Source organism: Notolepis coatsorum (genome assembly GCF_963971535.1).
Source record: "Notolepis coatsorum genome assembly, chromosome: 16".
NCBI classification, from domain to species: Eukaryota; Metazoa; Chordata; class Actinopteri; order Aulopiformes; family Paralepididae; genus Notolepis; species Notolepis coatsorum.
In genome coordinates, this window is record NC_140180.1 from 1,534,510 (window position 1) to 1,553,714 (window position 19,205).

At 45.5% G+C, this 19,205-nt stretch overlaps 1 protein-coding gene across 1 annotated transcript in view; it reads right to left on the minus strand.

Moving 5' to 3' along the window:
- Positions 1–17,835, minus strand: part of LOC311242808 (uncharacterized protein) — a 64,989-nt gene extending 47,154 nt beyond the window's left edge. Inside the window, exons 1-2 of the mRNA XM_084331851.1 lie at positions 17,700–17,835; positions 6,822–7,823 (exon numbers count right to left, since the gene is read on the minus strand). Coding sequence (XP_084187977.1) covers positions 6,822–7,778 — 957 coding nt within the window. The 5' untranslated portion in view covers positions 7,779–7,823; positions 17,700–17,835. The remainder of the gene's footprint in view (positions 1–6,821; positions 7,824–17,699) is intronic.
- Between the last annotated feature and the right edge of the window lie 1,370 nt (positions 17,836–19,205).

Below are 19,205 nucleotides of genomic sequence, written 5' to 3' on the forward strand. Positions count from 1 at the left end.
GGACGTCGTTTCTTATTATTGATGATTACTAGGGATGGGTACCTTTCACATTTGAACCGATACCGGTACCGGTACCTGTGAATCGATACCGGTACCCAACGGTACCTTTTTTCGGTACTTTAGTCTCAAGAAATTTTATTTACCTACCTCAGTCGTAAAAAAAAAAAAAATCAAAACTTCAAATAACTACAATTTCGACAGTTTTTTTTTGTTTCTCACTTCATTCGATACTCGATAGTACCAACGTGTTTCGGTTCGGTGCCTCAAAAGTACCGAATTCGGTACCCATCCCTATTGATTACCAATAACCGTGTTCGTCTAAGTAGCCACATAGGCCGATCGTATCGTATCATAACAAGGCTCGATCGGGCTGTAATTTACGTGAAAAAGATGTTACCATGAGCCGGTTGTAGGGGTGGGAATCACCAGTTTCATCATGATACGATACGATATCGATTCTTTGGACAACGATACGATATTTGCCGATATCACAAAGTCTCTCACGATACAATACGATACGATTAGATTCAGGTGCCTGCGATCGATATGAGATGATATCATATGCCCATTTAACACAATCAGTTATGAGACTCGCCACAGGATTTTCAAAATAAGAGTATCGATATGAATCGATCTTATTACATCGCATCGATCCGATCGTTGATAATTACATCGATGTATCGATCTGGATCGATGTATCGTCCCACCCCTAGCCGGTTGGATCCCCCCGAGCATTTACCCGTTATCGATCGCCATCTGGTAGATCGATATGTCCATTGGCTGATGATAAATCCCCTTATTGCATAGGGTATTGCCGGTATTGCACTCTCGAATTCAAAGAGTAGGGTACATCTGCAGTGCAGCTCGGCGACCTTGAATAGGTTATTAAAATGGAATAAAAGCCAAAACAACTTGCCACGGATATATCCGTGCTTCTGTCCACAACGGGTGGAATCGAAACACGTGACGTATATATCCGTTGTTCGTCCCCATTGTCTTAATGAGTCGGTCAAAGCGGTGCAACTACCGGCTGACATCCCCATAGTTGAACATCAGTGGAGGCTGCTGACCACATTTTTAGGTGAAGCACAAATTATTATTATATATTAAATTATATTTTTTAAACATCTCCAACGCTGCAACACCCCCATTCCTCCCAGGTGTCAGGCTCCTCATTCGCTTCCATTCATTTTGGGGACCATGTTTAAATATCATCCTTCTGAAGTATAAACAAACTATACTGCTGTGACGATTTCAATAAAACAGACCATTCTGAGTCAATGGTATGCAGTGGCGTTGCGCAATATGTCGGGGGCCCCCCCGCAGGGCAGACCACTCCCCTAAATCAAACCAAGCAGACCATGTACAGTATACAGTGGCTCGGCGGCCCCTGATCAAACCAAGCAGACCATGTACAGTATACAGTGGCTCTGCGGCCCCTGATCAAATCAAGCAGACCATGTACAGTAGGGGTGGACGGTATGGTCTAAAATTTATATCACGGTATAATTTGAAGCATAGACGGTAACGGTATATATCACGGTATCATCGTTTTTGATAAAAAAATTTTTTTTTATTTTATATAATTTTTTTTTTTTATAAAATATATATATTATATAATTAGACTTGTACTGGTATTATCTGCGAGACATCGCCACCACGCAACAAGCTCCACTGTCTGTGTACTACGGCCAGGATTCTCCGGAGCTGCACCTGGACCTATACTCTAGTAGCCTCGAGCAGAGCTACGGCCAGGATTCTCCGGCGCTGCACCTGGACCCTATTGTATTGGTATTATAACGTTAGCAAGCCCTCAGCTCGAATACGCATCGAATCAGTGTTATAAGACATTGATATCATGAGCTATCTGTAGCTACTGCATATATAACGTTAATACAACGCCTCAGTGAATTATTTAGTTCAATGGGACATTTCGTTTTGAACGGTGAACTAATTTGCGTTAACGTGAGCTAACAGGTAGCATACACGTCTCTAGTACTAGACTTTGTGGAGCGTTTGTTGATGTCAGGAGCTATCGGTAGCTGGCCGACTAGATACCGTTCGGTTAGACAATGCCCCATCATGTATTAAACTAAAAGTGAATAGTTGACTGGGTCATTTAGTAACGGTAGCTAAGCTAACGTTAGCTCAGGGAGACGCCGACAGCTCCCGTGTCCCGTCCCACTAGACTACTAGACCCGTGTTTACATGCGTGCGGTAGGGGCTGGCACGCCCACTGCGCGAAGCCTCCTAAATAACTTTTTCCAGTTCGCACATATCTATTATCTATGACTAATTCTATCTATTTTTAGGGGCAAATGCGAGTGAAATAGTCGCGCTGTGGTTACATGACGTCATTGCTATTTTAGAGCTGTACTACCGGTTACACGGTATACTCAAAATCCATACCGTAGAGCAAATTCATACCGTTTATACCGTATACCGTTTATACCGTCCACCCCTAATGTACAGTATACAGTGGCTCGGCGGCCCCTGATCAAACCAAGCAGACCATGTACACTACAGTATACAGTGGCTCGGCGGCCCGATCAAACCAAGCAGACCATGTACAGTATACAGTGGCTCGGCGGCCCGATCAAACCAAGCAGACCATGTACAGTATACAGTGGCTCGGCGGCCCCTGATCAAATCAAGCAGACCATGTACAGTATACAGTGGCTCGGCGGCCCCTGATCAAACCAAGCAGACCATGTACAGTATACAGTGACTCGGCGGCCACTGTATACAGACACACACACACACACACACAGCGGCATCACTTATGAACGGTTATTCGGTTACTCACCATTGTTGCGCCTTGCTCCAAATGTGTAGACAATAGACAGACAGTGAAACAAAGTTCTCCTCCAAGTCCTGTGGGTATTGTCTCCTCAACGTTTCTGCAGCTGAGCGAATTGCAGTTCTGCTCAATGAATGAATCCGAGAGGAATCCGAATTTGCCCTCTAACTAGTGCTATATGCTTCATTGCGTCATTAATAAAGTTTTCAATCAATCAATCAAACAATGCCGTTTGTTTAGACATTCACAAGACTTGCATAACGTTACAACATAACATTAGCTAGCAAGCAAGCTAGTCGACAATATCTCCTTCCTCCTACAGTTGGCTGGCGCAGTAGCTAACCAGGAACTACAAGCTAACATACAAGCTAACAAGCAGAGCATGCAAGCTAGCATGTTGGCTGGCGCAGTAGCTAACCAGGAGCTACAAGCTAACATACAAGCTAACAAGCAGAGCATGCAGGCTAGCACGTTGGCTGGCGCAGTAGCTAATTAGGAGCTACAAGCTAACATACAAGCTAACAAGCAGAGCATGCAGGCTAGGGCGTTGGCTAGCCAACAGGCTAGCGCAGTAGCTAACCAGGAGCTACAAGCTAACATACAGGCTAACGCAACGCTATCTACAGTACTAGAGAATTCAAAGTGCCCGCGAGGCGATGACGTTGTTGTTGTTGTCACGTTTAGCTTTTATCGCAGGTGTATATATATATCATCAAACGATGCACAATAAGTTCATGAACAATAACAAAACACTCCACCCTGGGCCTGATAGCTGCAGTGGTAGCCCTTTAGCTACGTTAGCTCCAACAAGTTATCTTCTTAACACTTTGAGCGCCACGCCTGGTTTTCCGTTTAACGCTTGAATGCCACCATCGGCGCCAATGTTAACGTTAATATCGCCTAATCTATGTTTAAAATTATGGCTATGTGTCTAATCTGCCCATCGCATTATCAAAGACTATTTTCCAGTCAGTGCTGTGAAGGCAGATTGTTTTTTTATTGCGTCGTTTCCGTTTCAGAGCAGTTAGAAAAGCCCCCGTTTTGATATAAAAAAACAGCTCATTCTGGAGCATTCTATGAAAATCGTCTTTTAGTGGAATATTCCACAACGTTGATATTCGTCTGCCTTTTTATGAATCGTTTTCAAATAAACGCTAGATGATCAATATTATACGTGCATGCAAGCACATTACGGCCGCGCACTGATAATCGCTCCGTTGATTTCCTCACGGACTTTTACAGTGAAACCGAAAGAAGACATTTCACAAAACAGCTTATAACTTCATCAAACTTACTCTGATTATCCTACCACTGATAACATAGAGTCCTTACCTGACATCAGATGCCAGATGGTATCCAACTGGTATATTCCAATTCCTGATCACCATTCGAAAAAATCGATACGTGTATGGATCCAACGCGATACAGTAGAACTCCATGATCCGCGGGGCTCTGAGGCTCCAGAATGAACTCTGGTAACCCCAGCTGGATCAGTGAACTCGAAAATGTGGAGTACCAGATTTTTTCCCCCATTCATTTTCATTGAGTCCATTCCAAAAAAAATTCGAGAAATCTCGTGAGTGGCATTCTACGTCACTATTAAAAACCAGAGAAATCTCGTGAGTGGCACTCAAAGTGTTAAACTGAGATAAAAATTATTTTGTAAACAAGCTGCAGAGCCACAGTACGGCAGAAGAGAAACCATTATCTGATTGGATCACAAGGCTGTCAATCATTCAATCCCCCATTCAATGGCAAGAGTTTAACTGCACAGACCGTGCTTAGATGACGTTAATAGCCTATTTTGATTGGCTATTATTTATTATTTATTTAATCCTGGGTCAACCTGTGCAGCCATCTGCACGAATATTTACTGCAGCCATTACTGCAATGCAGGCCTGCTCAGAGCTGTCAATTTTGGCCATTTTTTGAAAAAAAAATATTCACTGGCATTTTTTTACAGAGGAAAACATTTCTAATACTTTTTTTTTAATAATAATCAAAAAAAAATATATATATATATATGTAAATTAATAATAATTATGAATTATGAGTGAATTTGTGTTTCACGTGTTGTCATAGAGAAACCTCCACTGTTGAACATTTTAAGTACTTGGGCAGAGATCTTTCCCACACTGAATCAGACAACTAAATATAACTTCACAGGCACATAATAATAAAATACACCAAGATCTAAACAGATGGTCGAGCTTTCCTAATCAAAATGAACATACCACCAGTACCTAGGATACATTTCGTTAGCCCCATGCTCCCCCTTGCCTCCTCCAATAGACCACTGGCGCAAGACACAAACTATGATATCTACATTTATTTGGAATAACAAATGCCCAAGAGTCTAAATAACTACCACTCAGTCTCAACATAGGGAACAGGATGGGGGCTTGGCAATCCCTGATTTGAAGTTGTACTTCTGGTCCTTCTCGCAGAGTCCCCTGATGAGCTGGTTTGACCCTGAAATTGCAGCATCTCTGCATTCCTTAGAAGCAGCAGCGGTCTCTCACCACAAAGACTACAGGATGTAGTATACTCCAATATCCCTATATCAAAATTACGATACAGACCGATCATTTCCTGCGTAATTCAAACATGGCGTAACGTTCAGAGGTCTTGTGCTGTCAAATGCCCATGGCACCTCGACTCTCCAATTTTTCATAACCAGCAACTACTTGTTGGGCACAAACCTGTTAATATTCCTCAATGGGAGAGGAGGGGAGTTCATACTCTGGAGGATATATTTGATAAATGGCCTTAGAGCGTTTCAGGACCTAAACGTTTTATGATCTACCGCGAATCATTCTTCCTCTACTTGCAACTAAGGTCGGCGCTTAAGGCTCATGGCGTGCCGTGGGCTCAAGCGTTGCACCCACACCCTTTTATCGGGCTTAACACGAGGGGACATCCCAGAATTGGGATGATGTTTGGACAAATGTTACATTCAACATACTCACAACCATAATCACCAGCAAATATATTTTAATTATATTCATAGGACGTATCTCACACCTAGGAAGCGGTTTGCTATGGGACTGGTGACCGACTCTCGGTGCACTTTGTGCTCGCTGAGGGCCACTGGCACTTATATGCACATTTTGGTATTGCCCACCAGTAGCTAGTTTTTGGAAATCCATAACAACTAAACGTTCAAACATATGTAACCTAACAATCCCACTTACGGCAGCAACACTACTTCTAAACGATATATCATTACTACCAGCATCCATACAACAAAAAAGAATCATTCTGGCGGGCGTTACTGCAGCCAAGAAGCTGATAGCTATGAGGTGGAAGGAACCTGAGAACTCACACTGATTAATTGGTCTCTGACTCCGACACTACTGGATGTCTTCTATATGGAAATCTCTACTGCACAGGTAACTGGGGTGGGACAGGCCAGCATTGAGCTGTGGGTCGCAGCGGCCGATAAGGTGGAGGCCACTATCTAGCAGCGGAGGGGGGTTGGGGTGTCGGTCCTGGGATGGGAGTGGGGGAGGAAATGTATTTTGTGGTGTCTGTAATAGTACAAGTTGTTTTTTATGTTCTGTATTTATTATTGCTAATGTCGTTATTGTTGCCATTATCGTTGTGGTACTGTGCGGTCTTGTTATAATTACTGTATTGTGTTGCCTTGTTTTATGTTTAAAATTGAAAAATAAAAACTTTTGATAATGAAATAATTGGGCTATTTGATCTTGATACTGAACATCTGCAGGTTTCAACAAGTACAATTTAAGACATTTTTAATACCATTTAGAGCCAAATTGAATACCAATTTCATGACCATACTAGCAAAAAAAACACATAGCAACACGGAACTGGCGGCTGCACCAATTTAAATGATCTTGTGTTCCATACAAGCTCTCGCCAGATGCACCAAGCGGTAGCCCCACAAAAAACTGTTTAATGCATTTTAAGGCCTTAAATTGAGAATTAAGAATTTAAGACGTTTTTATTACCCCACAGATACCCTGAAAAATACAAGTGAATGGAGTGATAAACTAACCTTTGGAGGAAATCCTTCACCTCTAGTCCTTTCCCACAAATCATCATGGTTCCTGCCTTTAGAAGCTCCGTCCTGGCGATATTCAGGTGGTGGTTTATGTGGGAACTCCTCTGGTCGCTGCCTGTAGGAATCACTAGGAGGTGGTTGATGTGGGAACTCCTCTGGTCGCTGCCTGTAGCAATCACTAGGAGGTGGTTTATGTGTGAACTCCTCTGGTCGCTGCCTGTAGGAATCACTAGGAGGTGGTTTATGTGGGAACTCCTCTGGTCGCTGCCTGTAGGAATCACTAGGAGGTGGTTGATGTGTGAACTCCTCTGGTCGCTGCCTGTAGGAATCACTAGGAGGTGGTTGATGTGTGAACTCCTCTGGTCGCTGCCTGTAGGAATCACTAGGAAGTGGTTGATGTGTGAACTCTTCTGGTCGCTGCCTGTAGGAATCACTAGGAGGTGGTTTATATGTGAACTCCTCTGGTCGCTGCCTGTAGGAATCACTAGGAGGTGGTTTATGTGTGAACTCCTCTGGTCGCTGCCTGTAGGAATCACTAGGAGGTGGTTTATGTGGGAACTCCCAGTCTCTGTAGCGGTCGACCTCGTCTGCAGCGCTTCCGGGATGACTGCCTCTCCAGTCTAGTGGCTCTTTTCTGTAGCCCCTCTCGGTCGAGTCGTCAAGCTCCCAGTCTCCCCTGGCCTTCTTCGAGTCGTTACGCTCCCAGTCTCCCCTGGCCTTCTTCGAGTCGTCAAGCTCCCAGTCTCCCCTGGCCTTCTTCGAGTCGTCAAGCTCCCAGTCTCCCCTGGCCTTCTTCACGCTCGCTGCCTCTCCTCCAGACCCGTGGTAGGGATCCCTGGAGACGCCGCCGGCGTGAATCTGTTTGTCTTTCCACTGGTCATGGTGGTCGTCCCATTGTGCCGTGCCTCTGTCTCCATACAGCACCCGGTTGTCAGATCCCCTCGAGTTCATTGTCCCGAGATGATGTTGGTGAATGGGTGGGTTTTCAACGCTTTACTGCAACATAAAAAAAACATTTTTATTGTACATGAATTGTTTTAATGGTTGAGTGATGTGCCACACTTCACTGGGAAGCTGCACATTTCCTCAGATCTATGCTCAACATGCTGTGTGCATTTGAGAACTTGCAGCTTGTTGTTATAGAATAGAATAGAAATACTTTTAATCACCCTGAGGGAAATTTGGCACTACAAATCTGCAGGTTCTGGTTGTCGCTGCGATGTGAGCAGAGAAGTTCAACTGGTCGTCAAGGACAACACCAAGGTTCTTGGCGGTCGGGGACATGGTCACAACTGCATTCTCGACTGTGATGGAGAGGTCGGTCAGGGGGGAGGATTTGGCCGGCAGGTGGAGCAATTCTATTTTGCTTAGGTTCATTTGAGAACTTGCAGCTTGTTGTTATAGAATAGAATAGAAATACTTTTAGTCACCCTGAGGGAAATTTGGCACTACAAATCGCTCACAGTAAACATCTAGGTTACAAAACAATTAGTCACAAATAAGAATAAAAAATACGCCTAAGAATAAAGAATAAAATAAGCCAATGTAACCAGGTCAATTGGACATTGTTTATTATTATTATTGGGGTTTGAAATGTCACCAAATCCTGTTATAAATGTCTCCAAGGGTTACTATTGTTTATTATTTTATTAAGGATTGAAATGTTATCAAATCCTGTTTACAAATGTTTACAAGTGGTTATTATTATTTATTATTTCTTTATACCAAAGGCACTTTTATTTGAACGTAACTTGGAAAGTTCACGTTCAAGAGTGTAGCACTTCCGGGTCAGGTATTCGCGCGTGTTAGGAGCAGCCTTCCGGTTTGGGTTCAGTCTGAAACCAGCATTCCATGTGAGAGGTATGTGTTGATTACTGTAGCGCGCAGTATTATTGTGTTTCACACTGTTGTGTATATATTTTGTATGAGAATTGAATGTAATTAGATAATAATGACTCGATAGTGTTGTGACGAACGGTGTGGTTATATTATATGCACAATTGAAGGTTTTAGTCGGTGTATTTCACCGTGCAATATAGTCAATTGGTTGTTCTTTGTCAACAGACTTGACGAGTGAATGTATTGTGACGCTGTTCCTTTTGTGGCATTGACCACCCGTTTCATGCAGGTATGTGCCTTGATATGTGATTTGTTGTGCAAATATAATTGTTTATCAGTCTGAAACCAGCATTCCATGTGAGAGACTTGACGAGTGAATGTATTGTGACGCTGTTCCTTTTGTGGCATTGACCACCCGTTTCATGCAGGTTGGTGACTCCATTGCAGATCACCAAATAAAAGGCTGAACAGTGTCCATGTGTGCTGACTCCTCACTTCGCATGACAACCAGAACACAACGCAGGAGAACACGGACAGAACATCCGTTACATTGGAGCCGATGACCCGAATTAATCAAGGAGATCGACATCAGATCGTTCGCCGGGGGAACTGCAGACTGTAGACCACAGCCACAGTGACTCCACAGTCACAGCCTCATCAAAGGTGAAGGTATGTCACAATAGACAGTGGTGAAACGCTGCCATCTAGTGGCCGGTGAAAAGAACTTTTCATCCTACATGTCACAGCAGACAGTGACTGGAGAGGTGGACAGGCCACTGTTTTGTAAATTGTGAACAGACAATGAATGAACTAAAGAAGAGAAAGACATGAAGATGAGGATGCATGTCAGTGGATGTGCAGAAGACATTTAGATATTAATTGTATATATAATATATAAGGGTTTATTTATTTGATTGGTTAACCCCTTATGTAAAGTCATTCCTATTCAATTTTTTTTCCATATTTAAAATACCTGAACAGGTTATTTAATTTTTTTTCTTCTTCCGTTGAGTCAGAACACCTAAGGGTGAGAGTAGGACAATGGCAGAAGGGGGGAATACAGATGTAGTAGTTGATATTGAATTGATTGGGGAGGGGGGATTTTACAACCGGCTCTCAGAGACGGAAGCAACAGGACCAGATCCAGTGACATTTGACACTCCACAGTTTACCTCCACGAGGTACGTGAATCGTGCCAGGCCAAGTCTACCCCCAGTTGATGGGCGGCTAACAGGTGAAAGGCCAGGGTTAGAGTATGTGGACCGTGCCAGGCCAAGTCAATCACCAGTTAGTGAGCGACTAACAGGTGAACAGCCAGGGTTAGAGTATGTGGACCGTGCTGGGCCAAGTCAATCACCAGTTAGTGAGCGACTAACGGGTGAACAGCCAGAGTTAAGTGCGCTCATCACACAGCTGGCAGAAAAGATTGGCGAGTCCATCACAGCTAAGTTGCAGTTTAGCAGGAGCACAGACACCATTAGGTCTATTGAGCGTCCCTCAGAGGTGACAGTGCCACACAGAATAGTCGTGCACTCAGACGCCAGAGAGCCCCCTATATTCAGGGGTGATAATTCAGACAAATTCACTGTTTATGAGTGGGAGAATTTGGTTACCTCATACATGAGGAAACGAGCCACTCCAGTTGGTGAGCAATCACAGGAGATTCTATCTAAGCTCATGGGTAAAGCAGGGGATGTGGTAAGGATAAAGTTGCGTAACAACAAGTCTATTGACCACACAAGGAACCCTCACATGATTTTTGACATACTAAAACAACATTTTAGTGAACTCTCATACTCGAGCATGCCCCTGGCGGACTTTTATAGTACACTACCAAAGCCTGGTGAAGATGCTATGGAGTTTTGGATCAGGTTAAATAGGACAGTAGAAGTAGCTGATGAGTGTTTGAGAAGGCAAGGCCGTAGTATCGAGGACCCGAGTCACGAGGTCAGCATGATGTTTATCAAACACTGCCCTGATCAGTCATTGGCTAATGTTTTTAAGTTCAAGTCTGCTGGGCAATGGTCTGCTTGCGAGATCCAGGAGAGACTCGATGAGCACATGCAGGACAGGAAGTCTCGAACTGCTGCAGGTGGACAGTTTGAATTAGGTACGGTAGAGCGCAGGGTTCGTTCCCAGTGTCATGTGCCTATAGTCAGTGACGCACCAGTATTGAGTGCAACAGCCTCGGTGTTTCCGGCACCGTCCCCAGCACCCACAGATGGTTCCGGAGGTGGCCATGACTACATGAGGAGTCTAGTGGGTTTGTTAGACCGCCTAGTTACAGTGCAGACTCAGGTGCCAGCCAGTGCCACAGCTCGGGTGCCTGACATACAGCGCCGGTTGTGCAGAGTTTGTAACTCTCCTGACCATTCCACTCTTTCCCACTGCAGAGGGGAGAACAGGTGTCTAGCATGTTTGTCTCCCGGTCATTGGAAGAGGGATTGTCCTCAGCAGCACAACCAGCGGCAGACTCCGCCCGGTGACAGCACTGGTGGTCAGTCTCGTCCTTTAAACGACTAAACTCACACCTAGAGAGGGGTGGTGTGGGTGGTATGGATGAATCCCTCACTGATGTATCTGATCTTGCTCACTTGTATGAAGACAAGTGTGCCAAAGCACCTAAGGGTTCTCGTACGATCATTCAAGCAACTCAAAAGATTCAAGCTTTCAGTGACCTGTTTTATGCTTCAGTCCTTGTCAACCAGAGTGTTCAGCTTAGAGGCATGTTGGATACTGGCTCTATGTCGTGCAGTATCAGTGAATATGCAGTGGAGAAGCTCCGCTCTGGTGGTGTTTTACCTGGGAAGCAGCAGCCTGAAGAAAATATTGTTTTGATTGGCTGTGGTGGTCTGGAGACGAGGCCTGATGGGTTTTATGATTTAGACATGCAGCTTTATGGGGTCTCCTTTACTGTACCCACTTTGGTCGTGCCCGGTCAACATGATGACCTGATAGTTGGCACGAATGTCCTTAAACATGTTACCCACGTCCTGAAGGGTGGTAGTGAGTACTGGGATCTCGCATCGAGACCAGAGCCTCAGTCAAGTCCGGAAGTGGAGCAGTTTCTGTCCATGTTTACTAACGTGGAGCGCTGGAGGGGCGGTACGGTTCCAGAGAAAATTGGTACTGTGAAGCTCACCCAGGCCGTGACGCTCCTACCGAGACACGAGCACTTAGTCTGGGGCAGACTCCCCGCTAAGGTGCCTATGTCACCTGGGAGCACTGTAATCGTGGAGCCAACAGACTCCAAGGCTATGCCACGAGGTGTTCTTGTGGGTCGGCTCGTTACACCACTCTGGGGAGATAGGTGGGTGCCCATGACTGTTGTCAATCCGTCTGACAAACCTATCACACTAAAAAGGAATTGCAAGTTGGCTGATGTTTCAGTGTGTTTGGCGATTGAGGACTTAGATGCTTTTCAGGGACTGCAGGCAGTTTCGGAAAGGCGAGAGCCTGACGCCCCTGGTTGTGCCGGTCCTTCGGCCTCGCCGGCTAGGAGTTTGTCAGAGCTCGGGCTCGGTGACATTGACATCAGTTCTTGCCAGATCAGTGAAGCCTGCAAGTCTCAGCTTGAGCAGTTGATAATTGAATATAGCGACATCTTTTCCAAGGACTCGTTAGACTGTGGTGAGGTCAAGGGATACACTCATCGCATCCGTCTTGTGGATGAGCGCCCCTTTCGATTGCCCTACAGGAGGGTTAACCGGGCTCACTATCAGAAGCTGAGACAGGTTCTTACTGATATGGAGGAAAAGGGGATTATCAGGAAGTCCTCGAGTGAGTACGCTTCACCTCTTGTAATGGTCTGGAAAAAGGACGGGGGGGTTCGTATCTGCACTGATTTCAGATGGCTGAATGCGCGCACCTTGAAGGACGCTCACCCCCTGCCACACCAGTCTGATTGTCTTGCCGCGCTTGGGGGCAATTGCCTCTTTAGTACGATGGATCTCACCTCTGGCTTCTTTAACATCCCAATGCATGAGGATGACAAGAAGTACACGGCTTTCACAACCCCCCTCGGGTTGCATGAGTACAATCGCATGCCACAGGGTCTATGTAATAGCCCTGCAGCCTTTATGAGAATGATGACTGGAATCTTTGGGGACATGAACTTCACAAAACTGTTGTGTTACCTTGATGATCTCCTGGTCTTCGCGCCGTCAGAAGATGAGGCCCTGTCTAGGCTCCACACCGTGTTTCAGAGGTTGAGGGAGAACAACTTGAAACTGGCTCCCAAGAAGTGTCACCTTCTGCAGCAGGAGGTTAGGTTCTTGGGCCATGTGGTCGGTGGTGGGGGCGTGTCTGTTGAGCCCTCCAAGGTGGAGGTTATCTCCAACATGACAGTACAAGATCTCATGGAAGTTGATGGGTGCACACCCTCTGTCCGTAGGATCAGGTCGTTTCTTGGGATGGTATTCTATTACCAGCATTTCCTCCCAAACTGCTCTGCTGTTGCGAAGCCATTGTTCGCCCTTACGGCTGGACAAAAGAGGAAGGGGAGGTCCCCTAAGGACAAGAAACCACCTGGCAGCTTTCGTAGGCTCACCCCGGCCGACTGGACATCGGTCTGTGGGGAAGCTTTCGACAGGCTGAAAACAATGTTACTGGAGTGTGTCGTGCTCGCCCATCCAGATTTTGAGGAGCCCTTTGTCCTCTCAGTTGATGCGTCATTGGACGGACTTGGCGCTGTGCTGTCGCAGGTACCTCGAGGTGAGTCTAAGGCCAGGCCTGTCGCTTTTGCAAGCAAGACCCTCAGTGCTTCACAGCGTAAGTATCCAGCGTATAGACTGGAGTTCATGGCCTTGAAATGGAGCATATGCGAGAAATTCAGCCATTGGCTGAAGGGTCAGAGATTCACAGTTTGGACGGACAATAACCCGTTGACTTATCTGCTTACGAAGCCAAAGCTCGACGCATGTGAGATTCGCTGGGTGTCTAAACTTGCGGCTTTTGACTTTGATCTCAGACACCTGCCAGGGAAGAAGAATGTGGTGGCGGACGCTTTGAGTCGTGACCCGTTCGCTAAGCATGTTAGTCAGAGGTTAATGAGGGAGTCGTACCCGGCTCTTGTGCAGGAAGCGGGGGCAGTTGAGGGGGACTCTGTGCAAGATGTTTTTAGGACCAGTTGTCTGTCCCAGATGGTGAGTAGCTCACTACTCGGGATGGATTGTGGGACAGAGGAGATCAGAGCCCTCTGTCAGTCTAAATGTGATTGGATTGGTGCTGCTGAGTCCAGAGCGCTGGGGTTGGTTCAGAACATCCAACATCTGTCCGAGGGTCAGGATGTTTTACCGATGTTTTCAGTTGAGGAGCTCCGGTTGAGTCAGGAACGGGACACATGCATCTCTAGGGTGCTGCCCTTTGTCGCTGTTCGAAAGCGACCATCTAGACGGGAGAGGCACGGCGCTGACCAGAAGGTTCTCAGACTGTTGAAACAGTGGGACAAGCTGGAGGTCCGTGATGGTGTCCTATACCGTGTGACGAGGGACCAAGTGTCCAAGCAGAGGAGAACTCAGTATGTGTTGCCGCTGAGTCTGAAGGACAAGGCATTGTCTGGCATCCATGATCTGGCGGGTCATCAGGGCCAGGATCGCACTCTTTCTCTTGCCAGGCAACGTTTTTATTGGCCAGATATGGAGAGGGATGTCAGAGCATATGTCAAGTGTTGTCAAAGATGTGTGTATGGGAAGTCCCCGGAGCCTGCTGCTCGTGCGCCCCTTGAAAGTATCAAGAGCTCCGCGCCGATGCAGTTAGTGTGTATGGATTTCTGGTCCGCTGAGGACAGCAATCAGCGGTCAGTGGACGTGTTGGTGGTGACTGACCATTTCACCAAGTTGGCGCACGCGTTCCCATGCGCTAATCAGACGGCGAAACAAGTTGCCAGGAAGCTCTGGGACAACGAGTTGTGTGTACGGGTTCCCTGAGAGAATACACGCAGATCAAGGTGCCAATTTTGAGAGCAAATTGATTGCTGAGCTCCTCAGGTTGGCGGGAGTGGCCAAATCCCACACAACGGCCTATCACCCCATGGGTAACGGTGGGACAGAGCGCTTTAACCGCACTCTGGGTAACATGCTCCGCTCTCTCCCGCTTCGGAAGAAGCACCAGTGGCCGCAGCAGGTCCAGACACTCACGTTTGCGTACAATGCCACTGTTCATGAGACTACGGGTTACGCGCCTTTCTTTTTGATGTTTGGCCGCGTCCCTAGACTACCAGTGGATGTCATGTTCAGGCAGGTCCTGAATGACCCTGGAGTTGTAGATTACGATTCCTATGCTGGCTCCCTGCTTTCGTGTCTGAAGAGTGCCATGGAGATCGCTCAGAAGCACTCCACTGTTGAGCAACAGCACCAAACCCGACAGTACAACAAGCGTGTCAAGGGTACACACCTGTCTGTGGGGGATCGGGTTCTGGTAGCAAATCAGGGAGAGCGGGGAAAACGGAAGTTGGCTGACAAATGGGAGGATGGAGTGTATACAGTTGTTGGTGTCAATCCCAGTATCCATGTCTATAGGATTCAGGATGTAGGGGGGCGCACAAGGGTAGTGCACAGGAACCGTTTGCTGGAGGTCAACTTCTTGCCATTTCCTGAGCTAGAGCAGAGGGAGGACGCCAGTGAGATTGGTCAGGCGTTTGATGACGGAGAGTCCGATGAGGGGGACTGTGATAGTAGTGACGGTATGGATCCTGTATCTGGAGTTTGGTCTGAGGGCGGTGTTGCACATGACCTGACCGACTCTGTGGAGGTAGAGGGGCCTGTGGTCTCGTCACTTACAGACTCTTTTGATTCTGTGTTGGCTGTGACAGATGGGATAGATCAGGTTAGCCCAGTGGCCAGTCCTGCAGGGGCCATTGCTCAATGTACACCTGACACACAGGCACAGCACACAGAGGTTTCTCACTCACCTGACATAGTTGCTATAGCTCACACCGATTCAGAGGCAGATGCTTCTCACTCACCTGACATAGTTGTCACAGCTCACACTGATTCAGGTGCAGGGGTTTCGCACTCACCTGACATGGGTGTTGCGGTTCCCACTGATTTACACCCTCACGTAGGGAATGATGGTCGGGTTAGGACACGTACAGGGAGAGTAGTGAGATCAGTGAACAGGTTGATAGAATCTATGGTTCAGATGCCATTTCTGAGAGGGGTGACTGGTTGAGTTGAGGTGGAGGTTAGGGTTCACCAAAGCCATTTTTTTTTGTATTGCTGGGTTGAGTAGGTGTCTATCAGACAGCTTTGAGGGCCATGAGTTGTGTGGCGTATCAGGCGTCATATTGATCTAAGGGAATTTTGAGATCTGATCAATTTTTTTATTCTCTGAACCTCTTTTGGGGGTGACTTTTGAGTCGAATGGGGGACTAGGTCCTTTTTCTCTGGTGCCAGGTCTAGGTTAGTGGTAGACTACCTATATTTTTTTTCTCTTTGTATGTCCCCCTTGCTCTGCTGACACAGGATGTTGGTGAAATTTCAGGAGGGGTGAATGTAACCAGGTCAATTGGACATTGTTTATTATTATTATTGGGGTTTGAAATGTCACCAAATCCTGTTATAAATGTCTCCAAGGGTTACTATTGTTTATTATTTTATTAAGGATTGAAATGTTATCAAATCCTGTTTACAAATGTTTACAAGTGGTTATTATTATTTATTATTTCTTTATACCAAAGGCACTTTTATTTGAACGTAACTTGGAAAGTTCACGTTCAAGAGTGTAGCACTTCCGGGTCAGGTATTCGCGCGTGTTAGGAGCAGCCTTCCGGTTTGGGTTCAGTCTGAAACCAGCATTCCATGTGAGAGGTATGTGTTGATTACTGTAGCGCGCAGTATTATTGTGTTTCACACTGTTGTGTATATATTTTGTATGAGAATTGAATGTAATTAGATAATAATGACTCGATAGTGTTGTGACGAACGGTGTGGTTATATTATATGCACAATTGAAGGTTTTAGTCTGTGTATTTCACCGTGCAATATAGTCAATTGGTTGTTCTTTGTCAACAGACTTGACGAGTGAATGTATTGTGACGCTGTTCCTTTTGTGGCATTGACCACCCGTTTCATGCAGGTATGTGCCTTGATATGTGATTTGTTGTGCAAATATAATTGTTTATCAGTCTGAAACCAGCATTCCATGTGAGAGACTTGACGAGTGAATGTATTGTGACGCTGTTCCTTTTGTGGCATTGACCACCCGTTTCATGCAGGTTGGTGACTCCATTGCAGATCACCAAATAAAAGGCTGAACAGTGTCCATGTGTGCTGACTCCTCACTTCGCATGACAACCAGAACACAACGCAGGAGAACACGGACAGAACATCCGTTACACCTAAGAATAAAATAAATAAATAAATACGGTATAGGATTTACATTTCCTATGTTATACATTCTAATATAAAATCTAATATAAAATATACAGTAAAAATATACAGCAATCTACAGTAGAGAGAGAGAGTCAGAGATTGTATTTGCCATGTATGGACGAATCCACATTGGAATATACAGGTACAGAGCAAACACTGTGTGTCTACAACTAATCCAATACAGGAGCAGAGTAGAAACAGTACAGAAAAAATATGTAAACACAGACAGTATAAAAGGACAAATGCTAAAGTTGATATCAACATCCCCTAAAGTGCATATCATAGTAGATAATGCATAGAGGCACAATTTACAGTAAAAGTGCATATAATCAAAGGTGGGTAGGAGGGGGGGGGTGGGGGACACTGTACAACTGTACAAGCAAAACTGTACATTGGAATATTGACAAAACCATACTTGGTCATTTACTGTACACGGAGAAAGCTAAACTAAAACGTTGATTGATTGATTGATTGATTGATTGAACATGTTATTACCAGATTGCAGAATGGGTACAATACAGTACGGCTCAATACACACACTTGTTAAGGGGATGCAGACCAGAGAAAGACTTTCGTCTTGTTTACATCAGGGTCCCCCATTTTCAATTCATCGTGAGTTTCCTGTTTTATCCTCCTGTCTGTTGACGTGACATCAACTCACCTGGTGTTAAGGACGACGAGAGGACGAGGTCCCTCCACAGCTGCTGGTTTGCAGAAACATGGATCTGGAAACATCCACTTGATCAATGAACCGAGTAACGACACCGAGCAGCCGGGCTGTGAAGAATGGAGTTAGGTCCAAACTGAACTGCACTTCCGCCGGAGACAGCAAGCGACAACAAACCTTCCGGTCGGGCTTTCTTACAAAATAAAGGCACGGTTTTGTGCAAGTGTGCAGTAGTCAAATGTTGTTGATTTATTTTGCACATTAAAAGCAATAACGCATTTTAACGAACATATAACTACAACACAAATTATGTTTGCAAGAGTATCCTGTGTGCCGTGTTGGTCAGGACTCCCTGGTAGAGGAGATCTTGTATCTCATTCTCAATGGGACATTCCTGGATAAATAAAGGATAAATAAATAAAGATCCTCTATGTGGCACCACAAACAAAATCCCCAATAAACCCCAGTACATACAGAACTCTGGCATCGTTACATGCTATCACATACAGAGTTATATGGGTTATATGCAGGTGTATAAGTAGGTATATATATATAAGGATTATATGCAGGTATATTCAGACATGGATATATATGCAGTAAATATAAATATGGCACTCTGTTGCCTATACTCTAGGCTCTGTTACCCATACTGTGTGAACTATGATCCTTATATATACCTACTTATACACCTGATGAATTGAAAATGGGGGACCCTGATGTAAACAAGACGAAAGTCTTTCTCTGGTCTGGACGTGTGAATATTAAAGGCAACCAACTTGTGTTCAGCTTTTCTCTGATTGGCCAAAATTGGGATGGAAGAAAATATAGAAAATGGGAGAAAAAGTGGATAAAAAAAAAGAACTACACTTACCAGTAAAGGCAGTAGAACGCCTGTCGTTCAGCGCTGTCGCCTAATACACGTCACGGCAAGCTGATACCAAGCTAGCTAGCTAACGTTGATTGATTGATTGAAAACTTTATTAACAGATTGCAGAATGGGTACAGTACAGTACAGCTCAATACATACAATTGTTAAGGGGATGCAGACCAGAGAAAGACTTTCGTCTTGTTTACATCAGGGTCCCCCATTTTCAATTCATCATAACATATATGACACACACGACATACAGATAGACAGTACTGCTACATCTATACATTTATGACATACCAGATTTGCAAATACAGTAGGGGAGAGTGGGGTAATTAGTGCCAAGGGGCAAGGAGTGCCACCCCTGTTATCTAGAAAACCATATGTAGCAGGGTGGATTATCCCTGCTTTATGAGAGTGGTTGTACACGGCCACCTGGTAGCGAGAACGCAGCAGAGCTGGGTCCAGCTGGGTCCCAGACTATAGGCCAGGAATGTTGAAGTGGAGGTCGAGCAGCAGGAGTGGATGGGGCCTAGGATTCACTGACCTATGAATGGTACGCTGGTCCTTCTTGCCCTCCTGGGCGATCAGCAGTAGCTCCCCACACACCCACACTTCCCCCACTACTTCCT